This window comes from Sorex fumeus, unplaced genomic scaffold (genome assembly GCF_029834395.1).
Source record: "Sorex fumeus unplaced genomic scaffold, SorFum_2.1 ptg000081l, whole genome shotgun sequence".
NCBI classification, from domain to species: Eukaryota; Metazoa; Chordata; class Mammalia; order Eulipotyphla; family Soricidae; genus Sorex; species Sorex fumeus.
In genome coordinates, this window is record NW_026606138.1 from 18,544,746 (window position 1) to 18,572,392 (window position 27,647).

Consider the following 27,647-nt stretch of genomic DNA (forward strand, 5'->3'; position numbering starts at 1 on the left):
AAAGGGAAAGGGAGGGAAGGGAGGGAATAAAAGGTTATCTTTTTTTTTTCTTTTGGCTTTTACGGTCACCCTAAATGCTCAGGAATTTCTCCTTGGCAGTAACCCGGCCAGCTCACCGAGAGTATCTCGCCTGCAGGCAAAGCCTGCCAAGCTCCCCGTGATGTATTCGATATGACAAACACAATAACAAGTGTCACAATGGAGACGTTACTGGGTCCCCTCGAGCTAATCGATAAACAACGGGAGGGTAGAGACAATGACAGTGACCCTATGGGATGATGGAGATCGAACCCACGTGGGCCGCGTGCAAGGCAAATGCCCTTCCCATTGTACTATCATTCCGGCCCCCAAGATTTACTATCTTGTAGTTTCTTTTCTGTGACTTTAAAAGTTTGAGGGGTTTCAATATGAAATTTAAAATGAAGAACCTCTAATCCACTAGACAGCAGTCACCCGAACTTGACGTTTGTTACATCTTGATGCGAACAAGTGGGTCAGCTATCCCCTGCTGTGTCCTAGGAATTGATTCCATTTGTTTCAGCCGATGTTTCTGGAATGCCAGCCAAGGAGTCCTGAGTCCTGAGAGGAACTCCCGGGGATCTCGGGGCCCTTCTGTTATGTCTGTCAGTCCTGTCTACAAAGCCCACAGCCCTTCCATCTTGGCCAACAGAGAAGTTTCTCCAACAAAGTGCCCAGCGCGAGGGGAGCGGGGGGGGGGGGGGTTGAGGGCACGTCCCTGCCACCACAATCCTATAGGAGGAAAAGGGCATCTCTCAGGGCTCCTTGGTGAGAACTGCAGCTTCCTCGGCTTGGCCCAGATCTCACTGTCTCGTCCTTCCCCAGGGTCAGGGCTACCATGAGAGTCCATGCCTGTGGCCAGCAGGGGGCCATGCTGGAAGGCGGACTTGGTCCAAGCACCCCTTAGAGGCTGAAAGGGATGAAATCTCTGCAGGGCTGCGCGGGGGCTTGTGCTGCAGGGAGGTTGGGGCTGGCAATGAGAAATACCAAGATGGGTCACGTCACCAGCCCTGAGGGAGCTCAGAGGCTCAGAGGCATTGAGCACCAGCTGGGAACTGAGGCGCCTCGGGGAGAGGAGGGCAAAGCCCGTCACACGAGCAGGTGGTCAGCAAGGTCAGGGAAATACCCTCGCGGCCTGACTCGAGCCCAAGTGTCTGGGCGGACTCGGCGAGTATGCAGCGGGCCCAAGGGGTGGGGGGCAGAGGTCTGCTCTGGGGGCTCCTATCTTGTTTTCTCACTGGCCTCGTGAAGAATTCTCTGTTTCAGAAAGACCCCAGATGGGCCCGATTAGCCAGGGCCAAGGCTAGCACGGCATCCGGGTGCTGGGGACCAATGACAGCCCCAGAATCGTGCCGACACCTTCTCAGTCCCATCAGAGGGAACCGCACGGGACGTGACCGGGAGACCTGTCAGCACCAAGCCGGAACACGGCGGCGAGCAGACTGACACACAGCATGCAGGGAGCGAGCGTGGAAGTGGGCGAGGGCGCCCGAGTACCAACCTGCAGCTCTCGGCCCGCTTTGCATTCTCTAACTCCTGAATCTGCTGCTCAGCCACCTGGAGCTGCTGCCTGAGCTTCTCCATTCCCAATTGACCTTCGGAACTGGCCTTCCAAAGCCCATCGAGCTGCAAGAGCTTCTGCTGGGTGGCCTCCAGCTGTGCTGTGGCATTGGCCAGGGCCTGGGCTTGCTGACTACACACGGCCCACAACCCGTCCAGGTGCTTTACCTTCGTCTCCGCCTCCTGCAGCTTGTTCAGGGCGTCCTCCATCTCCACCAGGTGCTGGTCCTCGATCTGCTCGAGCTTGGCCCGTGCGGCCTCCAGGCTGTTCTTCTGCTCCTGGGCCGTCCTGAACAGCCGCGACCTGAGCGTCTTCAGCTCAGAGGCATGCGCTGCATGCTCAGCCGCCTGCTGGGCCTTCAGGCTCTCCACCTCCTGCTGGTACTCGAACTGTAGCCTCTCGATCTGCATCTTGAGCTCGGCCAGCTCGGCCGCCTCAGCGCCCACGCCCTGGCTCACGGATGCCTTCGGCTCGCCCATGGCCTGTTGGTGCGGGGTGATGGCCGTCTCCAGCTTGGACTTCCACAGGGCGATCACGTCCGCATTCTCCTTGTTGGCATGGTCCAGCTTGGTCCTCAGGCACTCGTTCTCCTTGGCGAGCTTCTCAGAGGCCGCCTGCAGGGACTTCACCTCCATCTGGTGGGAAAACAAAATTTCCATGAACTTAAAACAGGAAGGAAAAGAAGCAGAAATAGAAATTTGTCTTTTTCAAACTGACTCTTTGCTTCGTCTTGTTTTAAGGAAAACCTTCTAAAAAATGGGGTTCTAAAGGATTTGATTTGTGCTGCTCGACTGAAAATCAAAGCTGAGGCAAAGGCATAGACCCGACTGTCAGAACGAGAGAAAAACGCTCATCAAGAACAGCCTCCAGCCCCAAGCAGCAGAGATGTGTCAGCCAGGCCCTGCCAGGTGCATGAACCCAGGTATCCCTGTCTGATTCGGAGTCTCCAGCAGAAGTGGTCCCGGCGGGGTTGGCCAGGCTGCCCCGCATCCTTGCCTGCACCCTGCAAGCCTCCGGGACCTGCCTGGGCTTTACCTCCAGGTCGCCTTTGGTGATGGACTCCTCCTCGACTCGGAACTGGAGGTCTTCCACTTTCCTGTGGGGGAGAGGGAGACGTTGTGAGGGGCGTCACTGCTGCGCCCCAAGAGGGCCACCATCTTGTAGATGCGCCTGACCCAGCCCCCGGCTCCACACACAGGAGGGCTGAGAGAGTCGGGGAGGGCCAGAGCGAGAGTACAGCAGGCAGGGCGTTTGTCTTGCACGTGGCCGACCCGGGTTCAATTCCCAGCATACCACTGTGGACCCCGGAGCAATGCCTGGAGTAATTCCTGAGTGCCGAGGCAGGAGTAACCCCTGAGCATCGCTGGGTTGACCCAGAAAGAAAAAAAAGAAAGTCAGCGAGTCCCCTCAGCTTCGAGCACTGGGTGGGACCCACAGGCTACAGGAGGAAGTTAGGCCGAGCCAACACCAGGTGCAGTGTCATATCAACCCTTTCTGCCTCGCAGCTAACAGAGGTGGTTAAAAACTGACCCGCGGCGCCTGCCAGTCCCTCCCAGCCAGCGCCTGTCCTCACATCAGGACAACAACTGAGCCCCTGGGGGAGAAGCAGCCAATGACTCGGGGGCGGGGGAGAGGGGGAGGCGGGGGGGAGGGGCTCCCAGTGACTGTCGAGTTGGCATGTGGAGCTGAGGGGCTGAGCCAGGCACTCGCAGTGCCCCTGGGCACCACAATGCCGGGAGCCCACCTGAAAAGGCGGTCTCGGCCAGCACCCCGTGTCCATCTGTCTGCAGCCAGGCCTCAGCCCCGCGTCCGTCTGTCTGCAGCCTGGCCTGAGCCCCATGTCTGTCTGTCTGCACCCCGGCCTGAGCACCACATCCATCTGTCTGCAGCCTAGCCTGAGCCATGTCTGTCTGCTGTCGTGCCCCATGGGTACTGTGGGTTTCCTCCTGCCTGGGATTTCACCACAGGGACTCCCACAGGGCCCCACTGGGTTAGGACAGTTCCTTGCCACCCAGCACAGGCCTCCTGAATACCAGGCCAGGTGGACACAGCAGGGAGGGCCGGGGGTGGCTTGGCTCCACTGAGTTCCGCCCCCAGTCCTCCCGGTGAGGCCGTGCTCAGGACTGGGCACCCGTTGGTTTCTGGTTCTCACAGCCCTGGAAGGCCAGGAGTGCCCCACCCGAGGGAGCCCCCAGCTCCGGGCACGGCCTCACCTCTTCTCCTCCTCCAGCTGGTTCAGCAGCTCCACCTTCTCCCAGTCGGCCGCTTCCAGCATGGCCCGCAGCTCGTCGTTCTTGGCCTCCAGCTTCAGGACGTGCTGTAGAGGCAACGGCGCGTGAGTGGCCTCGCCCGCCCCCTACAGCCCTCTGTGGGCTGCCATCGCCATCTGTCACCACGGCAAGCTGAATGCATCTCCCACCTAAGCTACAGCGTTTCTGGAAGGCCAGAGGGGAACCACACCACGAAAGCACCGATGCGGACAACTCGGCACTCCCTAAACCCCCACAGGGCGAGCAGAAGGCGCATGCGATCAAACCACGCGCCGGATGCCACCGCAACGACGGCAGACGGGGACCCACGGCGTCTCCTTGCACCACCTGCACCAATCTCGCGCCCAGCCTCTACCGCAGGCGTCTCTCGGCCCCAGCACTGCCGTCTGCACAGACGTCACCTGGTCGTGCCCGTTCCGGCCAGGGCCAGCTCCTGCTCTATCTCCCCCATGTGGCTCGTGGCCTTGGCCACCTCCGCCCGCTCCAGGTCCCGCTCGGCCAGCAGCTTCTCAATGTGCTGCTGCTTCTCCTTCAGCGCCTCCTGGAGGGCGGTGGTGCCGGAGATCTTGTGCCCGAAGCGGGAGGAGGTTTCCGGCAACTGCAAAGGAAAAAGAGACGTGAAGGGGATGGGGCCGGCCGACACGGGCATGCTCGCGGTGATCCTCGGCAAAGCACATGGAGCAGTGCTGCATCCTTGCATATGGGCCAGCGACTCTCAGCAGAAACGTCTTGAAACCTTCCCGAAGATCCTTAGACGGGACCTGGGTTCCACTGACCTCGGGCCTCGTGGGAATCCAGAGATCTTCTGCAGAGCCGGAGGCAGCCCCCTCCACAGTCCGCTCTGGCCTGAGCTTCCTTAAGGATGAGCCCTCGGCATGAGCTTGAGGCCAGCTCCAGCATCTTCAGCCTTGCAGGTCCGTCAGGGTCTCCCTGGGCAGCCTGTCCCTTCTCTCTTCCTTTTCCTTCCAGCTCACCTCGCTCTCCCGGGCACCCGCCCCATGCCTGAATAGCAGTAACCAGAGACTCTTGTCTCTGGGAATGGCCCCGTGCCCCCGGGGGTCACTGGGTGTGAACCTATAAAAGACCCCTGTGCCATCTGCCTTCGAAAATGGGGGATGAGAGGCTAGAATGATAAAGTTGCGGGAAAGGCGCTGGCCTTGCACGCCGCTGACCCGAGCTGGATAACAGGTACCCACCCCATAGTGTCCCGAGCCCACCAGGAGTGACTCCTGAGTGCAGAGTCCAGAGTAAGTCCTGAGTATTGCTGGGGCATGGCCAAAGTCCAGGGAAAAAAAAAGGAAAAGTGGTGGGTGAGAATGAGTGAGGGCTCACGACCAGCGAGCAGGACAGCAAGGGCAGCTCAGAGAAAGACCAAGCACAAAGGGAAGGAGAGAAGAGGCAAAGACAGTGAGGAGGGGAGGGGAGTGGGCTGAAGGGCTGCGGGGACCGGGGGTCCTGTCCGTTCTATCCTGGGCTCGTGGTTGCTCATGGTCGCTCTGCAGACCCAGATCCCTCTCTGCACAACGGCCCCTGCAGGAGGGGACAAGGCGGGACCTGATCTTCATTCTTCGGGCACATGGTGGCGGGGGCTGCGGCGGGGGTGGCCAGGACTTCCGCTCCTTCTGCCCGGCCATCCCTGTTCCATCGCCCTGCTGCGGTCCAGCCGCAGGTTCTCTTGCCGCTTTCCCGCATCATCTGAGCTGCTGCCAAACGCCTCCTGACCGACTGGCCCAGCAGGGCCCAGGCTGTCCACTGCTGCTTTGCCTGCTGGGAGCTCTTGAGCCACCTGGTTCTGTCCGGAGAGCGGGATCATCCTTGCCTGTGCGTAAGGACCTGGCCGTGATTTCCCGATACACTTAAAGTATATCTGGTCCGATTAAATGCCCTCCCCAGGGCCAAAGAGTCTGTTGGGGGGGGGAAGGTGCTTGCAGAGGTTCAAGATCCAGCACCATCAGGAGTGACCCCACCCCCCAAGCAGAGAGCCAGGAATAAGCCCTGAGCACCCCTGGGTGTGGCCCCAAAACCAAATAATAACTAAAATTTCTAGGAGCACACGAGCTCTCGGGCCAGCCATGCGCAGTGCTCCCTGGAACTGCGGTCAACTCGGATTTCAAGGGGTGGCTGGGAAGAGCTTGCCAGCCTTGGGGGTCTAACACCAAGACCCGGGCTCAACCCCCCTCCACCGGGAGCAGCCCCCAAGCACCACGCCTGGAGTCCCTGAGCACTGCCAGGTGAACCCCAAAGAGCAAAAAATAAAAACAAGGAAAGGCGGGCGGCGGTGTTCCCTGAGCCTCCTGGCTTGAGCGGGTGGGGCAGGCCAGATGCACGCGCTTCCTGGGCCCGAGACAGCTCCCTGAGGAAACCAGCACAGGAGCGATGGTCTTCTTTCAGCCAACTATGGAGACGAGACTGTGAGGTTCAGGCACCGGAGCAGGGAGAAAGCAGCACCCCTAGCATGGGGGGAGGCGCGTGCTGAGGGGCTGGGTAAGGTCGGGGCCAAGAGCTGAACTCAGGATGCTGATGCCAAAGCCTCTGCCCTGCGCGTGGTTTGTGAGGCCCCAGGCTCCATCCCAGCAAGGCCAGGCCTTCTGTGGGAACCTGGTACCTCAGAAGAGCAACTCAGCCAACAGACGAACAGGGAGGCCTCCACAGGGCACGCACGGACCCGTGTGCATGTATGTATGCATGCATGTATGTTCTGGTGGGCATATCTACACGCACCTGTGTGCATGTGCACGTTGTGTTTATGCATGTATGTGCCTGTGTGTGTATACACATAAGCCTGTGTATATACGGTATGCACTACGTGTACATGTATGAGTGACTGTGTGTATGAACGCTTGTGTGTGCACTTATGGAATTATGTTGTCGAGGTATACTTCCGTGAAGCCACACAGAATCTTTCTATATTCCTGTCATAGACGCTAACGGTGATGTTCAGTTTAGGAGTGAGCTCCACCCTGCATAAAGATATGCAAGGCAGGGGCCAAAGAGCTGGAGAGCGAAGCCCCAGCGCTGCCCAGGCTCAATCCCGGAGGCCCGCCAGGAATAATCCCGAGCACAGAGGTGGGAGAAAGCCCTGAGCTCTGCCAAGTGTGACCCCAAAACAGAACAAAACAAGATAGCGGGGGGAGGCTGGAGATACGTCTCAGGCGTAGGGCTCTTGCTTGGACGTGGGAGGCCCCGGCACAACCCCAGCACTGCAAACGGCCCCTTGAAGCACTGTAGGGTATGGCCCACAGTCAAGCAGAGAAACAAAACCAAATTCCACAAATGGGCTGGTTCGCGAGGGAAGGAGAGGGGCTTCTGAGTCTGCTCCCCTCCTAAATGGTGAGGCGAAGGGAAGGAGGAGTCGGACGTGAGGATGCAGGTGGGTCAGGGAAACCTAGTGGTGGTCGAGCAAGACAGGACTGGCCCCAGGCCTGTGCCCACGGCGCGTGGCCTCCTGGCTCCCGTTCCCGTGTCATCTGTTTTGTATCTTCCGTTGCACACACACTCACTCCCTCCTCTTCCGCATCGAGGGTCAATGCACGGAGCAGAGGCAGCGGCAGGAAGCGCAGCCCCCAGCAAAGTCAGCCCCCCGGGACACACTCTCCATCGTGGGCCCGTTTCCCTGTGGACAATATCTCAGGGCACCCTTGCATATTCAGACACACTTTAGTGTTTATGACTCAGATAGACGTGAGGGGAGAAGCCACGAGGCCCAAGCTTTGAATTGAGGCACCGCAATGGACAGAAGTCGAGGCCACTCTGCATGTGGACAGCGGTGCAGAGGGACAGGAGGGAGCAGGGAGAGACGGAGAGAGCAAAGAAGCAAGATGAAGGGCCAAGCGTTCCCCAGAGTCTCTGGGCCCTGCTCTGACCCTCAGGCACCCCTTCAGCTACCCCACTTCATCCCTAAGGTGGCCTGAGGCCAGAGAGGAGCCCTGAGCACCCCAGGAAAGGCCCATCCCTGCTCCTGTCACCGGTGGTGGCTGGGAAGCCACTCGCCTGCCACCCGGAGCTGCTCAGCCCACGTGCTCCTGCTCCGCCTCTTGCCCCTGGGGCTGTGGGAGTCTGTGGGGGCCCGAGCACCCCGCAGTGGTGGGGGGCTTCTTACTAGTCCCGTGCGGCCGGGCCTGCTGCTCACGGATGAGGCCCCGGAGCTGACGGAGCTGAGCGAGGAGGCCGAAGGGCTGCGCTTCAGGCTGGCGGGAGTGGTGGCCATCACACGCCTCACAGCGGCCACCTTGCCCTTGGCCGGCGTCGTGGACGGGAAGCCGATCTTGGTGACTTTGTGAATGGGAGCAAACAAGCCATACTTGGGCTGACACTGGAAGTACCTGCGGACAACGAGGAGGGTGGGACAAAAACACCTTCGGCAAGAGACCAAGAGACACAAGCGCCGACCCAGAAGTCCACTGAGTCCCACAGTCTCACACCCCCACAAACGAACACGCTCCCACAGCCCCACATGCCCACCCACTCACACCCCGACAAACACACTCACACACGCACCCCAAACAACACTCCCACACTCTCACACTCCCACCCCAACAAACACACTCACACTCACACCGCAACAAACACACTCACACTCACTCCCCAACAAACATCATACCCTCCACCAGCCCACACTCACACACACTCACAACCCAACAAACACACACACACCCCAACGAACACTCCCACACATAAACACCACAACCAACACACACTTACACTCACACCCCAACCAACACTCCCACACTTCCCACTCTCACAGCCCAACAAACACACTCACACCCCAACCAACACTCCCATACTCTCACACTCCCACCCCGTCAAACACACACACTCACACCCCAACAGACACTCCCACATGTCCACAGCCCCACACTCACACACACTCACTCCCCAGAAACACACATACTCACACCCAAACCAACACACACTCACACTCACACCCCACCGACACTCCCACACCCACACACACTCACACCCCAACCAACACTCCAACAGACCCACAGACCCACAGTAACACACATGCACACCCCAACCAACACTTGCACGCTCTCAAACCAACACTGATACGCTCTCACTCCCCCACAAACACGCTAACACCCCCACAAACACTCTCATGCCCACGCCCCCACCAACACTCTCACAGCCCCACACTCACACGCTCACATACACACTCCCTCATACATTGACACCCACACTCTCTCGCACGCCGCCCACCCCCACCACGCAAACCAAGGGCGATTCCAAGCAGCCTCCCTGGCATCTGAAGGGCGACAGCAGGCCCGGGGGGTTCCTGCGGCCCGAGCACAGCTGCATGTAGGGGGCCCCAGGCTGTCCCCACATCCCTGCAGGGTCCCCGAGTGCCAACGGAAGTGGCCCCGCCTAAGAACCAAGAGAAGTGGCCTGCAGTCCCCTCAGCGCCTCCCGGGCACCCTGCATGGCCCCAGGCTGTCTGGGGGGGCAGGGGGACCCACCTCGTTCCGGCCACAGCACCATCGTTCTTGCCCAGTGGCTTGTCCAGCTCTACGCCGCACCAATCCCCCTTGGCGAAGTCCGTCTCCCCGAGGAAGCGCACCACACCGGCCTCCATGCCTCCCACCTGCCGGAGGGATGGAGGGACGTGGGTCAGGCACCCTGGACTGCGCACAGCGCCCCCACCCCCGCAAACGAACATTCTGGCTTCAGAGTTGGGATTTCCTGAAGAAACCCCAAAGGTCAAGGTGCCATTTCCCCCCGCAACCCCTACAGGGTGAGCAGACACTGCTGCTCAGTGTCCAGGCAAGGCAGCGGCATTCACACCCACTCGCTGTCACTGGTGGCCTGGCTGACCAAACCCCCGGGAATCTCTGACCCAGGCCAGCCACCTGGTGTGGCGAGGGGGTCGCTGCCCCGTGGGTGTGGGAGCGGAGCAGTGGCAACCCCACCGCTGGAGAACAATTAAGCCAGAAACCAGCTAAAGGAAAGTGACTATGCTCGTATCTTAGCAGAGTTCGATTTTCCAGTTCTCCTTCACTATGCCTTGGCTTGACGCTTGGCTCCCGGGACACAGAGCAAAACAGAATCAAAGCGCTGGACAATGACGGGAATGCTGACAAACAGGGCTGGAGAACCAGGGGAAGGGCACTGGCTTTGTGTGCGACCACCCTGTGACGCCCCAAATAAAAACATCGAAAACCAGAGAAATAGAACCGATATCCAACTTTGTTCATTGGTTTGTTTTTGAGTCACAGTCAGAGTGCTCAGGGCTTACTCTTGGCTTGGTGCTCAGGGATCCCTCCGGGATGTGCTTGGGGGACTGTACATGGGACCAAGACTTAAACCCCGGGTCAGAGGCGTGCCAAGCATGACCCCTCCCCACGGCATGACCCCTACACCCTGTTTTGGCTAAACTGGTAAAACTGGCAGCATCCCCGCACGCATCCATCACGCTGGAAACTGCAGGACCAGGCGTCCCGGCTGCTCCTGCTTCCACCAAAACCGCGAGTCTGGAGGAACTGATGGACCAGACAGGCGAATGGACAGCCACCCGTGACCGCTGCCCTCGGCACTCACCAGCACCCGGTCCCCAAGCTTCAGCTCCCGCTCCCCTTTCTTGAGGGAGCCGGCCTCAGAGAGGTTGGAGATGGACTCGCTGGCCGTCCTGGTCAGGCTGCTGATGTGAGGGGTAGCCGGTGACTCCTTCGCGGGGGACTGGGGCACCTTCGCGGTGCTGGCAGGGGCCGGGGAGGCCGACAGGGGCGGTATGGCCCAGGCAGCAGGCGCTGGCTGCCGGCAGTTGGTCTCATCGTCGGCCTGCAAGCTCCTACTCAGCTTGGACGGCCGGGTGAAGATGCCCTTCAGCGGCTCACACTGGAAGTAGCGCACACCCGCCACCGAGCCGTCGTTCTTGCCGATGGGCTCGTCCAAGACGATCCCGGCCCACTGACCAGGGGCAAACTGGGTCTCCCCGAGGAACTGGATGAATCCAGGCTTGTTCCCGTTCACCCAGACTCGTTCCCCGACCTGGAAGTCGCCCACAAACTCCTCCTGCATCTCCGAGGAGGGGGCGATGGGGGTTTTCTCCCCAGGCATGGTCTTCTCAACGGGAGCAGCAGCTGGAACAGCAGAAAGGGTCAGAAGGGTCAGAAGGGACAGGAAGGGCCTGTGCAGGTCCAGTTAAAGTGTGCTTGGGGGAGAGGGACACCCAGCAGTGCTCGGGATACTCCCAGCCAATGACGGGGGCTGCTTGTGGCAAAGCCTGGCTAGGCCTGCCGTGAAGCGGACATGCTCACCTACCGCAGCATCCCAGGCCACAGTCATACTTTGGGCAGCTCAGGGGAAATCTTTGGATACACCCCCTGATACTACGGACCAAGCCAGGTGAAAGCTCGAACCCAGTGTCTTATTTCTGCTGTGTCCACTGGCCCATCTTCTTTTTATTTTTGGGGGGGAGCACCCCAGCCAGTGCTCAGGGCCTATTTCTGGTTCTCCGTTCAGTGTTACTCATGGTGAGGTTGAGGGTGGAGAGTCACATGGGGTGCCAGTTGCCCTCCCCACTGTACTGTGGCTTTGGCCGGCAATGAGGCCCTCTAGTCCAGGTGAGTCCACTTCCCTAAGCCTGTCCCCAAGCCCGGGCAAGGGAGCTAGCAGTTAAAAGGGAGCGGGTTGGTCGCCTCAGCTGTCACCGGTTGCCGTGACAGTAAACTCACAGAACGTGACACTCGTGTGTGAGAGCTGTCCCCAGAGCCATGGACTTGTCTACAGCTCAGGGAGCCCTTCCCGGGCGAGGACTCGGGATGGGGTTCCCGGGTGGGAATGAGTCTCCCTTGGCCTGGACTGAGCGCACTTACCGGCCGAGGGTGCCTTCAGGGCCCAGATCCCATGCTTGAGGATCTTGGTGGGGGACTTCAGCCCGCTGGGCCTCAGCAGACTCATGGTCAGGCGGTCAGACGCTGCCGCGGCCACTACCAGGCCCCGACCATCGAGCCCACTGTGGGGCCTTCTGAGGCACACTCGTTCTCAGGACTAAATCTCTGAAGAGCAGAGGAGAGAGTCTGTCTCAGGGGAGCGACCACAGCAGCTTCCGGAGCCCAGAGAGCTGCCAGTCTGGCACTCGCCACCCCGAGTGCGACCCCCAGTCTCCCGCACAGCCCCCTGAGCCCACCAAGTGTCATTCCTGCGCAAGAACTCAACCCAAAACAGACAAACAAACAACTGCCGATTCAGGGCCAGAGAGCAGAAGGGACAGGTACTTGCCCTGCGGGCAGCTGACCATCACGCCCTCCCTGCCATCACTCCCACCACCAAACACATTCAGGAGCCAGAAATCATCCCTGAGCACCGCGAGTGTCACTGACCCCCTCCCAGTCCACACACTGACGAGCCGGCAGGCGACTCAGCAGTGATGGCTGGTCTTCTGTGTGCGTGTGTGCGTATGTGTATGTGCGAGAGGCCCGGGGTTACATGTAGAAGCTAAGGCAAGCAACAGGCACACTTTTTTCTATGGGCTGAGAACTGCCAGGGAAAAGGGCCCAGCAAGACTGCGCCATGGGGGGCTGGAGAGCGATAGCACAGTGGGAAGGGCATTTGCCTTGCACGCGGCCGACCCAGGTTCGATTCCCAGCATCCCATATGGTCCTCTAAGCACTGCCAGGAGTGATTCCCGAGTGCAGACCAAGGAGTAAACCCTGTGCATCACCAGGTGTGACCCAAAAAGAAAAAAAAATTGCGCCAAAGGGGAGCGAAGGAGTTTTCGGCGTTTCCTACGTTCCTTGTGACGCTGCCCAAGTTGGATAACCACAAGGCAGTATTAACTCCATTTCTTAACCCACAGGACTGAGGCAGACAGGTAGATGGGGGAAGCGTCCCCATGGCAATGGAACTCCGAGGAAGTCAACAAAAGCTTCATGGCCACCAAAAGACCACCTGAGGGCACGGAACCCAAAGTCTGGTCAAAATTAACCCACATTAGGAGGCCCAGATCAGGCTGGACCCCCCGAGGGAATAGGAACAAAGCCCAGGAAAGGAATTTCTAAGAGGACCATGGACCACTCAACTCTACCCCCTTGGCAACCACCCTAGCAACAGACTCTAGGTAGCTAGAAACTCCCACCAGGGGCAGCCTGGGGAAATCCCTAGATTAGCCACCTTGAACTAAGGGAGGGCCCTCATGTGTGCCCGAGCCCAGGTACTGCTCTTGCCTACGAGGTCGGTCATGTGACGGGCTTCTCCCCTCCTGAGGTGTGGACTTTCGGACCTAATGCAACCTAGCAACATAACATGTTCAGTGGCTTTCTGCACCTCTGGAGAAGCCGCGCTCTCTCTCGAGCGTGTTACTCCCTCCCTCCTTCCCCTTCCTAAAGGCCTCCAAATAAAATGTTTCTGCTTCATGCTCATCTCCTGAAATGCTTTCCTGCGAGGAGGACAAAGGCCCGGGGGCCTGAGGAGGTCGAGGATCGACTCCCTTTCCCTGAAAAGGGCAACCCCTCACTCCGGCCCAAGACCCCGGGAAGGCCTAGTGGGCGTCATGGGGCTGGCGGGGCTCATTGCACTCAGCAGTGCCAGCGCTCCAGCCAGTCCCGGGGGAGTGATATCTTCTCCTGTGCTTCTCATCAGCTCCCCATGAGGGCCCACTGACTTCAGAGTCATTCCATATTTCAATAGAGAAGTCCACAAGGGGCAGAGAGGCAGGACAGTGGGGAGGGCACTTGCCTTATATCCAGTTGTCCTGGGCTCGATCTCCGTCAGCACAGGGACGTTAGCCGGCCAGGTCACCCCTGGGCACAGCCAGGTATGGCCACCCCACCCCACCCCGCCCCCACCCCACCCAAAAATATATATATATATAACTAGTAAAAAAACTTAAACTAACTAAAGATTCAAAACTATCATACACTAAAGAACTGTTAGAGAAAAAAGCCGCCCCCACGCGGGCAGAAAGCCCAGAGACTCAGATTCACCTGTGTCACACTGCACTCGCAGCTTCAGTACTGAGCTCTGCCAAACAGGCTCGTGCCAGTCTCGTGTAGAGACTGAAAATGGCAGTTGGAGTCTAGAATGTTCTGAGGTAGAACTAGAATTCAGCAAGGAGGAGGGCATTATGGGCCATTCTTAAAGGGGCAGGCGCCACCCTTCGTGATGTCAGTGTCTGGCTGAGGCTCCGGAGGGCTGCCCTTGCAGACGTCAGCACTACATGGTCAATGAGCCTCTGGTCCCTGCGGGGCCCAGTTCTGGATCCCCGGGTCCTGTGAAAGTGGTTTCAGAAAACTTTTGACAAATGTTTGTCAGTTACAGATCTCCAACTGAGGTCATTCAGCATCCCCCGAGTGGGACCTGGACCCAGTGACCCTGCCCAGGGCCCCCCTCAGGAGCCGGGCCAGGAAATCTGTGAGCCGGGGGGGGGGGGGGGGGCGGAAGGGCAGAGCGACAGGGCAGAGGCCCTGAGCTCGACCCTGACAGCCCTGCTCTCTGTGACCCCAGTGCTGTGAGCAACACCGGCCGCACCGTGGCCAGGGAGTAGCCCATCCCACTAAGGCCGGAGAGCTGTACAGAGGAGTATGGCCTGGCCTGCTCCGGATGGGAGCACAAGCTGAATGAGTGCGGGTCCCCTCGAGGATGAGTGAGCGGGAACCGGGGAGTGGGGGGGAGGTGGTGAGGGCGGAGTGACCTAACCTGGGGGCTGAGGACGGGACATCTGACAGTGCTCAGGGCTGACTCTGATCCAGTCATGGGAGCTCATCCTGGCAGGACCTGGGTGGGAAGGGACGTACAGGGTGGGGTGGGGTCAACCACAGGCAAGGCAGGCTCTTTGGCCCTGGGCTACCCTTCCGGGCAAGGATACGTATTTTCTTTCTTTCCTTTTGTTTTTTGGGACACTCGGCAGTGCTCAGGGTTACTCCTGGGTCTGCACTCGGGAATCACTCCTGGCGGTGCTCAGGGGAACTATGGGGTCAGCCATGCACCAGGCAAGCGCCAAGTCTTCATGTCAAGGTGCCCACGAAACACAGTGTGCAACAAGGGACTCTGCAGAGAACATCAGGGCCAGCAAACGCTACTTGGAAATCGATCAATTCTGAAAATAACACAAAAAGATGCAAAAGGAGGGTCTGGAGTGAGAGCACAGTCGGGAGGGGTTTGCCTTGCTCACGGCTGACCAAGATTCGATCACCAGTCCTGAGCACTGCCAGGAGTAATTCCTGAGTGCCACGTCCGGCGCTGCGGGGCAGAGCCAGGGGAGGGCCGTCAGGGTGAAATCAGCACTCGAGTCACACAGCGTTCGTCATTCACGAGATGGCATGAATGCGTGCGTTTATTCAGAGCATAAGTACAGACTTAAGTATGTTTCCACAGCCCACCCAAAAGAAGGAAAGGGGATGGGACGTGGGAAAGTGGATGGGACAATGAGCAGAGCCATGCACTGTTGGTCAGCCACCTGGTGACCCTTTCGGCATAATGCTATTGGTCAGAACGACCTGCTTTGATATAGCTTTGACATAACTGCAAAGATTGTGCTGTTCCTCATACACCATTTACAAATCATTTATGAGGGTGCATTTTCCCCAAACTGAAACCTCCTGTACTGGGAAGTTGCCCAGCTTTGAGCAGGACAAAGGGGGAATGAAAAATCAAGCATTCTTTTACTTGGTCAGTAGGCAACACTGAGCATCACTGAGTGTGACCCAAAAAGCCAAAAAAAAAAAAGAGAGAGAAAAAAACAGCGCAAAAGAAAATGTGTTTGAGCCTCACTGTCTCCCTGAGACTTGAGCACTCAATGCTGTGTGTGAGCCTAGTAGAGTCTCCGGCCTGAACAAGCCCCCACCCCCCCACCCCCATGCTCCTGTGTTTGGACCCTGACCCTAAATCCTGTGATGGGACCACGTGTGTCCATGACAAAGACGCTAGCAGGCTCACGCCCTGGAACGTCCCTGCTTCACACAGGCGTGGCACACGGGTCCTGGCCTGCTAGCGGCCGGCAGTGATTCGGCAGGAAGCAGAAGTGTGAGCCTGAACGTGGGTCAAGTCCGTTCCTTCAGCTTGGAGGGGAGGAATGTACAAGAGGGGGTTTTGAGCACTGCCTCACAAGCAGGAGGTCCTGAATCCAAGCCCCCGGGGTCAACCGTGCACCTGGCACAAAGCCGGCACAAACCCGGCAGCTCTGCTGTCCCAGCACCACGCAGGAAGGGGGGTGACCCCAGGGGAAGGGCCACCGAGAGAGGAGGGGGACACCACAGAAAGGAGGAGTGAACACAGGGCAGGAGTTGAGGGCTGCAGGGCCGGGAGCACCGGGAAGAGAGCAGCCCTGGGGAGCAGGAGGACACGCAGGCGCCCTTGTCACTGGCCACTCGAGGCAGTCGCACAAGCCGTGTGCAGACCCACGAGGCTGACAGGACGCCAGGGACGGGGAAACCCCAGCAAGGATTTTTCTTTAAGTTTTGGGCCTTGGGGCCAGAAGTCTAGTACAGCGGGGAGGGCATTTGCCTTGCACACAACTGACCCGGGTTCAATCCCGGCATCCCATAGGGACCCCCGAGCACCTCCAGGAGTAAGTCCTGAGTGCAGAGCCAGGAGTGACCCCGGGGCACGTCCAGGTGTGACCCAAAAACAAAACAACAGCAGAGCAAGCGGAAGGGCACGGAAGCTCCGAGCCACGGAAACACCGAGGTTGGTGCCCACTCGCCCCCGCCCCCCGCCAGGTCAGGCCTGCCTGCGATCAAGGTGCCCGAGTGTCTCCAGACAGGATCTGCCTCAGCGGCTCGGTGCGTCATCTCAACCTATCACCCAACTCGACTGGGATTGACTCTGGTTATCTCCTTGTCTAGTTATCTTGGGCATCTCAGGGGCCAGCCGCCAATCTCCGTCCTCCCACCTGGCCAGGGCGGGATCAGGTGTCAGCAGCTGGGCCCTGAACACCCCACCTGCCCGTCCAAACACAACGCGAGCCCAAAGGCCAGGCTCGCCCCCAACTCGTAGGACACAACCAAGCTAGGGGCCCCGGAGAGCACTGGGCCCGAGGATGGGTCCCAGAGATCCCCAAATCTCCCTTGATCGACGGCCTGGCCCAGCAATCTGCATCAACCACCGGGACCAAGCTCTTTGCTTTCCTTCTGCTTGCTGAGCGAAACTTGGAGGGGAGGAACTCCAAAATTTTTTTTTTTTTTTTTTTTTTTTGCTTTTTGGGTCACACCTGGCGATGCACAAGGGTTATTCCTGGCTCTGCACTCACAGGGGTTACTCCTGGCTCTGCACTCAGGAGTTACTCCTGGCATTGCTCAGCGGACCATATGGATGCTGGGACTCGAACCCGGGTTGGCCACGTGAAAGGCAAACGCCCTACCTGCTGTGCTATCTCTCCAGCCCCGGAACTCCGAACCTTATATAGAAAACAATGTATTTCACAATGCCATTTCAGCCATTCTGATTGTTGGGGGGTAAATTCTAAGCAATCATGGTGCATCTTTTGTCGAAATAATGAAGGTAATCAATGTAGAGAAGAGTTAGTTAGAAATCATTTGCCTCATAGGCATTGGGTGGGTGGGAGGTGGGGTATATTGGGGTTCTTGGTGGTGAAAAATGAGTACTGGTGAAGGGTGAAGAAGACGGTGTTTGATCATTGTATGACCGAGACTTAAATCTGAAAGCTTTGTAACTTTTCCCACAGTGATTCAATAAATAAATATAAGAAGAAAAAAGAAAGAGAGAAAGAAAGAAAGAAAGAAAGAAAGAAAGAAAGAAAGAAAGAAAATTATGGAAAAAAATGTAAGGTGGAGTTCGTGCCCAATTCAATCAGCTAATCAGTGGCTGAATAAATAGCAGTACTCCTACATAAAAACACAAACCATGAAACAAAAATCACTGTACCTGTGAGGCGAGTGCATCAGCAGCCTGATGGCGCCTCCACACTTCCAGATACCCCAAAATTGCTGTTGTGCCTTTGGCCAGACCCCAAAAACTTGGGGCAAAGTTTACCAAGAAAGTAAATGGCCAAAAGTTATAAATGTGGGAAACACACCCACAAATCACCTCCGGCTCAGCTAGATCATTGGAGGCATGGCCTCTCTGGGTCCTGATTGAACTGCTTAATGGCCATGATCCCAGAGACTCAGAAACAAATCTCGAAACCCAGTGACTTTTGGCAGAAATGCGTCTGGTCCCTGCAGTGCTGGGCCCACGGTTTTCTGCCTTGGCCTGTTCCCTCTGGTGGCCCGGTGGCCGCCATCCTCCAGAGGCCACTGGACAGTCAGGCTTGGGACCTCAGTAACAAAACATGTTGGGCCTCACAGGATGGGGGTGGAGCCAGTCCTGTCCTCCCTCTCCCCAAGAGACCCCAAGTCATTGCCCACAAACGGCCTTTCTGGCTCCTGATCAAGCTGCTTAACGACCATGATCCCAGAGACTCAGGAGCAATTCTCGGGAACCCAACAGGTTTTGACAGAAATCCCTCCAGATTTAAGTGTTCAAATGTCAGAATTTCAAAATTGTGCGGCCAGTACTGCAGCCACGAAACATCATATGTTATTCATAACCAGCAATAGAAAACAAATTGTCTACTGTTGCCTTTTCAGCAGATCTGAGTGTTGGGGCAAAATCTCAAATAATAATGGTGGGTCTGGTGTCAAAATATTGAATGTGATCAAAGTAGAGAGAGAGTAATGTGGAAATCATCTGCCCCACTGGTAGGGGGAGGGTGTGGGATGGGGATATACTGGGGTTGTTGGGGGTGGAGAATGGGCACTGGTGAAGGTACGGGTGTTTCATTGTATGACGGAGATTTAGACCTGAAAGCTTTGTAACTGCTCTCACGGTGATTCAATAAATAAAATCATAAAAAGTGAAAAAAAAAGTAAGGTGGAGTTCATGCACAATTCAATCAGCTAATCAGTGGCTGGATAAATAGCAGTACTACTACATAAAAAAAAAAAAGAGAGAGAGAGAAATCCAGAAAAATGCGGCAAATCTGTACCCCAAGCACACTTCTCCCCAAACGATCCGTTTTCCCCCACCTGAGATAAAGCCGACACGCTATGGGTCACATCCTCCTGCCACTGACCCCCAAAACCCGACGCTCCCTCCTCCCACCCTGGGGATTGATGGCACAAACTCCATCTTTGTGTCACGCCGTACATGACACATTTGTCACTAGCACCTGATGACTCATTTCAGAACCTCAACAGAAGCCACAAAGATGGGGAGCACTGCTCAGGGAGCACCATGCAGGGGCTTCTCAGACCTTCCCTCTACCTCTGTCCCCCGCCTGTTCTGTGGAAGATGCATAGACAAATGGCCGGGGGTTGAGAACAGAGGAACCAAGCTGGGAGGAAGCGGGTGCTTGTGTTTTGTTTTCTCTGGTGGCCTCTAACTACGGTTCCTCTTAAGAGACAAAGAAGGCCACAAATAAGCAAACACTCTGACCTCGGTTAGCACCCAACTCTGATTGAACGCCAAGATCTGCTCTAAATGAACTTTGAAAGGGCAAGCTAAATATCTTTCAGGGAAGCAAATAACCTTAGGGGATTATCTGCTCTGGTACTAAAAATGGAAAAAAAGGTCTGTTTTGTATTTCTTGAAAATGTCAGCTTGACTCAAAGGCAGTTCTATTTCATCCCGCGGTACAAATGCTTCCTCCCAGCTAGAGCTTTGGCTCACGTCTGTCCAGCATTTTCTGGACAGGGAAACACCAGCCCTGGGAGCTGTGGCGTGATGGGCAGCACCACACACCTTTCTATGAGGAAGTTACATAAAAATCAGTCTTTCCAACAAAAAGGGAGAGTAACACCCAGGAATGGCTGAGATTAGTACCAGGAATTTTGCTCCATGAATGGAAGGCCAGCCACAGGCTCTAGGTGAAAAGGAAGCTTAGATAGAGAAGAGAGTACCAAATGAAGGGTGTTGTGAGGGTCGTCCCAGGGTGGGAGAAGCATGCTAAAAGTAGTCGATAGACCAAACATGATTGCCACTCAAAGCCTCTCTTGCAAAACACATTACCCAAAAGAAGAGAGAGAGAACAAGGGGGAATACCCTGCCACAGAGGCAGGATGGGACGGGGGGGGGGGGGGGGGGGCGGGGATGAGGGTGGGGGGGGATGCTCGGACCCATGGGGATGGATGACGGGCACTGGTGGAGGGATGGGCACTTGATCATTGTATAACTGAAACCCAAGCACAAAATTTGTAAGCCTATAACTGTACCTCATGGTTTTTCACTAATAAAAAAAGGAAAAAAAAAATCAGTCTTTCGTTCCAAACAAAATGTCAGGAGCTGCAAACACAGTTCAAGACTATATATAGCCTGAAGGCACAGGACATATGCAAACGGCATCTATTCAATGTCATCAGCCAGCCCAGTCACCCACCTCACGCTGGCATTCAACTTCAAAATATCCAGATAGAGGAAATTGTCACATGTAAGGGGGAAAAATCAGAGTTAGCAAGAGCTCGAAGAGAAGAGCAAGCCGGCAAACAGGACTGAGAGAAGGTGACCGGAGGTGAGGCAGGTCTCTGGCCTAACCCAGGTCCTAGCCCCAGCTGCCCTGCAGAACCTGCCAGGGGCGACCTCACATGCCTCGGAAGACTCACGGGCACCCCACATGCTATAGAATCCCACCAACGCCCACAGTCGCTCAGTTCTGACTCACACCCGCCCTTCCATGCAAAAGACCCGAAGGAACAAGAATCCCAGGCCGAAGCTTCTAGTATTGGGGCTGGAACGATAGTTCAGCAGTGAGGGCATTTGCCTTGCATGCAGCCAACGTGGGTTCGAATCCCAGCACCCCACATGGTCCCCTGAGCACCGCCAGGAGGAAATCCTGAGTGCAGAGCCAGGAGTAACCCCTGTGCATCACCGGGTGAAAAAATTAACAATAAAAATATAACACCGTGGAGATGTGCAGACTGGGGGCGGGGTGCAGAGGGACACCTCCCAAAGAGTGGCCCAGAGTGAGCATAACATCCCCAAAGATTCCGTAGGATGGGTCCGCCAGGTCTGGGGTGCAGCCTCACACTGGAGTCTAAGCCACCCTGGTCAGGATGTCCAAAGAGTCCTCAGAAAAGGACCAGAAACTCTGCATTGGAGCAGAGTAGAGAGGATGATTCAGGGGAAGGAAAGCATTAGGGGGCATCTTTCGAACTGCTCAAGGGTCCAGGTGACTGTTCAGAGCGGGAACTGTGTCTGCCTGCGGACAGCTAAGCCGGCTCCTGCCCAGCCCTGCCCAGCCACGAGCACCCAAACAAAACATTCATTTTGAAAAACGGCGTATTACTACAGAGACACCTCTAACAACTCCCACCCGGCGAGGCTCGGGGGATACCCCTGTCTCTGCACTCAGGAATTATTCTGGTGGTGCTTCGGGGACCACATGGGATGCCGGGGATTGAACCTGGGTCAGCTGCGTGCAAGGCAAATGCCCTCTGAATGTATATAGCTCCAGCCCTTGCAATTCCTCTTTAAAAGCCCCTAGGGAATTATCTGGTGGTGTGTGGGTCCCTCCTGTCCTGAACTCGGGGCTCCCCAGGTGATGCTGGGGCTCTAGCCCGCTAAGCTATCTCCACACCACCCAGAATTCCGTAAGTAAAGTGAAAAAAGTAAAGGCCCTCCTGTTGTTCGTCCATTTGCTCGAGCGGGCCCAGTAACGTCTCCATTGGAGACTTTGTTGTTACTGAGTTTGGCATATCGAATACATCACAGGGAGCTTGCCAGGCTCTGCCTGGCGGGCGAGATACGCTTGGTAGCTTGCCTGGCTCTCCGAGAGGGGTGGAGGAATCGAACTCGGGTCGGCTATGTTGGCTGCGTGCAACGCAAACGCCCTGCCGCTGTAATATCGCTCCAGCCATAATTCCGTATTAAAAAAAAAATTGTTTACGTTAACCACAGGGGCCGATGGCACAGCGAGGCCCGGGTTCTTTCTCTTAAGGTGCTGCTGAGACCAACATGCTGAGGGAAAGGGTGCCCAGGAATCTGGTGATGCACCTGCGTTCTAGAAAGGTCGTGTCTTGAGACCAGCAGCAGCAAGCCACAAATCAACTCACACACCCAAGAAAGCAGGGAAACGCGGTCACATCTCAAACACACCTGCAAAAGCTTCCAATGGCAGAGGGCGCAGAGGCGCAGACAGGCACCGGAAGCGTTGGGGAAATGCACGGGTTCAGGCTAACTCCCTGGCTTGGCACTGGGGGTGACACTTGGCGGGGCTTGGGGGACCATATGGGGTGCTTGGGAACGAACTCGGGTCTGCCAGGGGCAAGGCAAGTGCCCTACCCACCTTACTATCTCTCTGGCCCTGGTACGCTGTTTTTAGAAGACATTATCAAGCCGATGTGTTTCCCCCTTGCATCTTCCCCTTCATTCCGGTATTTATTTTCCCTTTCCCTCCCTTTCTTGCTGAGGCTGAGGGTCGCACACTCTAGGTGGTGGTTACACACTTGGGGGGGGGGGTCCCCACTCGGCCTGCCAGAACTCCAGCCATGCCCAATTTTCCCTATTTCCAGTGAAGAATATGCCATAGGAAAAACATCCGGTTGAAAACTCACATAAATCAATGCTTTTGGGTCTACAGATACTCTTAATGGACTAAGCATGGAGAAACCTCACCGCACAAAAGAAAGAGCCAGAGTTCTGGCCCGGGCGCCCCTAAGAGCCAAGCTGACACTTCGAATGAGAAATTTTTCAGAAGTGCTCCCTGTCATAAAGATAGTAAACAAAACATATAAAATCATATTTGTAAACAAAAATCCACCTTTCAGAAAAAGACAACATTTAAAAAAGAAAATGTCCCGGGGACCCGACAGATAGTTCAGTGCGAAGGTGCTTCCCAGGCATCAAAGAGTCAAATATGGACCCCTGGGGACCACCAAGAGTAATCCCTGAGCATCACCAGGTGAAGCCCCAAGCAAAAACCAAAGCAAAGCAAACAAATAAATATGTGCTGAAAATAACCAGTAGGAAACAGGCTGGGACGGGCATGTGGGAGAAACAGAATTTCCCGCACACCCTGCACTCAGCCGTGAGGTCACACTGCAGAACCTCAAGAGTTTGAATGAAAAATGTAAGCAATTTTATTTCTAAAAATGAGAATGTAAGATGAAAGTCTTCAGGTCTTGCCAAGACTCAATCAAGGGGAAAGGCGGGTCACGAAAACAAAATCACTCACAAACCTACGTTTCTTCTGCAGGCACCTGGGCAGCGGCTGCCACTCCTCGAAGTGGGGACCCGGGAGGATGTGCAGAAATTCCTCGATTCTGCGCCAACCAGGCCGGGAGAGCAGCTGGGCCAGCCGCATGCTGAGGGAGGCATAGCCGAGATGTCCGTGGGGTTCTGCGGAGGATTCGAGAGGGACACCTGGAGTCAACCAACTCCTCTCTGCCCAATGGGCCATGGGATCTCTTTTTGTTTGTTTCGGCGGAGGCCATACGCTGCGGTGCTCAGGGCTCCCTCCTGGTGCTGCACTCAGGGATCACAACCTGGGTTGGCCGCATTAAAGGCAAACGTCCTCCACGCTGCCATCCTGGATTTGACTTTGGGGAGGAACACAGTGTGCTCCAGCCTACCCTGCTCAGCCCTGCCATCTCCACCCTCTACCCAATTTCCCAATCTCTTCTCTCCTTCTCTCTCTCTCTCTCCCCCCCACCCCCGCCCCTACAGCTTTATGGATCAGACCTGGTGGTGCAGAGCTGAAGCATGGCTCTGCCCTCTTCCTTCTGGCCTGGCAGTCAGGAATCACTGCTGGCATGCACCGGGACCACATGGAAGGCTGGGGAGTGAGTCCAGGTCAGCTGCATGCAAGGTAAGCGCCTTACCTGCTGTGCTATCACTCCGGCTCCCCCAAATTAATTTTTAGTGTGAGAAATGGACACAAAACGAATTAGGCTATAACCAGATCCCACAGCCACAGGAAAATAGAAAAGGCAGGTTGGTGGGTCCAGGTACTGCGACAGCCACATCCTGCAGCACTGGGAGACCATGTGGACGGGAGGGAGCCCATGGCCCACGCAGGCCACACCTGACACTGCATGGTCCCTGCCAGGGATGTGGAGCTCAGCAAACTGTGCCTTGAAGCCACAAAAGCTAACGCTCATATAGCCTGAGACCTCAACAATAGCAAATCAAGTGTAAAACTTTTCCTGGGTCCAAGCTATACAGTGTGGGAGGCGCTTGCTCAGTGCCCGGCCTCCCCACAGAACCCCGAGGCCTGCCAGGAGCCAGCCCTGAGCACTGGCAGCAGGAAAGGAGGGAAATGGACACCATGACGAGCTCGGAACTGGAACAGTGAATGCCTGACACTTCTTATCCATAGCTTTATAAGTCACGGTGAGGAAATAAAAAATTGAGGAACAAAACCCAAGTGAGACAAAAGCAACTTCAGAAATACAACAACCATGGGGTCAGAGTGACAGAACAGTGGCGAGGTGTTTGCATTGCATGCGGCCAGCCTGGGTTCGATCCCCAGCATCCCATGTGGTTGCCTCAGCCCACCAGAAGTGATCCCTGAGCGCAGAGCCAGGAGTTAGCCCTGAGCACCTCTGGGTGTGCCTCCCCTCAAAAAAAAAAAAAACCAAAGAAAAACAAATACTGATATAGTGGAGATAACTCCTAAAAAAGATGAAATCAGGAAATCCATCCTTCAAGAGAAAAAGTGATTTTTAAAAACTTCCCCCAGAGTTAAAAAATTCAGCTTCTATCATTTTACAGATTCAGGTTTCAAAAGTGAGCTGAACCCAGAATAAAGGAGCAGCAGGAGGGCGTGAGGTGCTAAGGAAGCTGGGGGCCAGGGACTGTGCTCTCATTATCACTAGCTGTTCCAGCCTGCTTGGGCTGAACCCGGATTCCCTAGATGCAGGAGCTAGCGGAGATGCCACCACCGCCAGTGGCTGGGAGGAAGGAGGGAGGGACAGGTAGTGCAGAAGATGACTGGCAAAGGACCTGACACCAGGAGAGGGCCTGGCACCACCTTTTCCCGGGCGCCCACAGCCCACGTGCCGCCTGGACCCAGGCCCCAATTACATCAAAGGCGGCCAAGATGACCTTGGCCTTCTTGCTGAGCACAGCACCCACGGCGTTGAAGTTGCGGTCTCGGATCTCGACGTAGAGCTCCTCAGCTGAGTTCAGCGGCAGCTTCTTGGCCTCTGTGGGCAGTTCCTGCCCATCACCCTGCCTCTTCGGGACGAATTTCTCGGGTGGCAGCTTTACATAACCTGCACGGGAGGGGACATCCCAAGTGAGACTCCAGAGACTTCCTGTCAGGGGAGAGCACTGGGCTTTGAGTCACTAGATGCGCACGAGCGTAGGACGCTCACACTTTGGGGGGGCTTGGGGACCATATGAGGTGCCGGGGAATGAACCCGGGTCTGCAAGGGACAAGGCAAGTGCCCTACCCACATTACTATCTCTCTGGCCCTGGTACGCCATTTTTAGAAGACATTATCAAGCTGATGTGTTTCCCCCTTGCATCTTCCCCTTCATTCCGGTATTTATTTTCCCTTTCCCTCCCTTTCTTGCTGAGGCTGAGGGTCGCACACTCTAGGTGGTGGTTACACACTTGGGGGGGGGTCCCCACTCGGCCTGCCAGAACTCCAGCCATGCCCAATTTTCCCTATTTCCAGTGAAGAATATGCCATAGGAAAAACATCCGGTTGAAAACTCACATAAATCAATGCTTTTGGGTCTACAGATTCTCTTAAGGGACTAAGCATGGAGAAACCTCACCCCACAGAAGAAAGAGACAGAGTTCTGGCCCGGGCGCCCCTAAGAGCCAACCTGACACTTTGAAAGAGAAATTGTTCAGAAGTGCTCCCTGTCATAAAGATAGTAAACAAAACATATAAAATCATATTTGCAAACAAAACACAACCTTTCAGAAAGAGACAATATTTAAAAAAAAAAAACTTCGGGGGCCCAGATAGATAGTATAGTGGGAAGGTGCTTCCCTGGCATCAAAGAGTCAAATATGGACCCCTGAGGACCCCCAAGAGTAACCCCTGAGCATCACCAGGTGAGGCCCCAAGCAAAAACAAAAGCAAAGCAAACAAATAAATATGTGCTGAAAATAACCAGTAGGAAACAGGCTGGGAAGGGCGTGTGGGAGAAACAGAATTTCCCGCACACCCTGTGCCCAGCCCTGAGGTCACACTGAAGAACCTCAAGAGTTTGAATGAAAAATGTAAGCAATTTTATTTCTAGAAAATGAAAATGTAAGATAAAAGTCTTCAGGTCTTGCCAAGACTCAATCAAGGGGAAAGGCGGGTCATGGAAACAAAATCACTCACAAAGGGCTAACTGGAAAAATGCAGTGACAGACTTGACTAAGGGTGGAGTGGCCCTGCCTTCCACTCTCAAAGCTTCCTCCACAGCCACAGTGAATTCAGGGTGGGACGGGCACAAGGACAAACATCGAACAGCAGCAGAGAAACACCAGAAATCAACACATTTAAGGACAATTCATTTTTGAGAATTCAGTAAGGGCAACAACAATTTTAAGCCAATTTGTTGGAACAGGAGGGTCTCCATAAGCAAGAGGAGCAGCGGCCCGAGAGACAGCACAGGGGAAGGCGCTGGTCTTGCACGCAGTCAATCTGGGTTCTAGCCCCAGCACCACAAATGGTCCCCGAGCAAGCGCAGGAGTGATCCTTGAGCACAGAACCAGGAGTAAACCTTGAGCACTGCTGGGTGTGGACCAACTCCCATCTCTCCCCAAAAGGAAGAAACTGGACACTTCCAGGAATCACTAAAATGCCAGTGTGAGTGTCACCATCACAAAAGAGGCAGAAAGGAGTGTCAAGTTCAAAGGGCAAACACTGAACTTACTCTGAAGGCGCCCTCCGACTCCATGGAGAGAAGGTCCCCGTCGAAGGGAATGAGGTCCAGGCCGTACTCCTTCCTATGGATGAAGGAGCCCAGGACGCCCAGGTCCTTCAGCCGCTGCTCACACAGCAGGCTACGCCGGGGCACAAACAAAATGTGGAAATCTCTTGTGGGGCCACGTCTGTCTTCACTGCAAGAGAAGGACTGTGCGTTGTCCCAAGGCCCCGACGCGAGGACTGCTCCCCAGGGCCCCACGTGTGCCTGACAAACAGTGGGCTCTAAAGAGACGCTTATGAGCTAACCCCCCACTACCGACTCAGCCCAAGTTTCTAGTTTTCCTGCTCTCTTGATGTGATGCTTTTTCTGGAAACCGCTGACCTGTGCTCTGCCAAGGGGCAGTGCTGTTTTCTCTCGGGTCATTGATGGGACATGAAAACTCTCAGGGTTGGGGCTGGAGCAACAGCACAGCGGGTAGGGCGTTTGCCTTGCACGCGGCCAACTCGGATTCGATTCCCAGTTCCCAGCATCCTATATGGTCCCCTGAGCACCACCGGGGGTAATTCCTGTGTACAGAGCCAGGAGTAATCCCTGTGCATTGCCAGGTGTCACCCAAAAAGAGAAAAAAAAAACAAAATCCTCTCAGGGTTATTGCAATGGACATCTGTTTCTTGCCGAAAAAAAAATGTTTCTATTTAATCAAGCGATGTCTCTAGGAAAATAAATGGTGGCTTCACACCGTGCCCGATCTTGCGCAAATACCCCGCATGCTTTTAAGTCCGTCCGTAGGGGCCACGTCGATCAAACGTAATGCAGACTGGGCTGGTGCACTTCCTCCATAGATGCTGCAGCATTAAATTTTAGTCAGCTTCGTCTGACTTTGCTTATGAAATTTGAGCATATGGTATTCAGTACTTGAAAAAGAACCACTAGCTGTTTTTCTTTTTATAAAGAAATCTGGGTCCTTCTACTGAGACAGGCCGGAGCTCTCTACTGTCCTGAGATAGGGGGTTTCTGTGGTTTGCCCTGCCTCCACGAGCCCCAATCCACAA

At 55.7% G+C, this 27,647-nt stretch overlaps 2 protein-coding genes across 2 annotated transcripts in view; both read right to left on the reverse strand.

Annotated features, from left to right (window-relative positions):
* Positions 1-1,551: 1,551 nt before the first annotated feature.
* Positions 1,552-11,745, reverse strand: LOC130038919 (CAP-Gly domain-containing linker protein 1-like; the record flags this gene model as incomplete). The annotated part of the gene is given in 9 exon segments (XM_056130710.1): positions 1,552-2,217; positions 2,618-2,675; positions 3,793-3,896; positions 4,251-4,270; positions 4,273-4,447; positions 7,949-8,171; positions 9,306-9,430; positions 10,384-10,925; positions 11,661-11,745. Coding segments are annotated over 9 exon segments (1,998 nt in total), but the record flags the coding sequence as incomplete, so codon positions are not given.
* Positions 11,746-24,627: 12,882 nt separating this feature from the next.
* The window catches only part of LOC130038920 (CAP-Gly domain-containing linker protein 1-like), a 39,444-nt gene continuing 36,424 nt past the window's right edge, over positions 24,628-27,647 (reverse strand). The window contains 2 exon segments of the mRNA XM_056130711.1: positions 24,628-24,668; positions 24,774-24,992. Coding sequence (XP_055986686.1) covers positions 24,628-24,668; positions 24,774-24,992 — 260 coding nt within the window.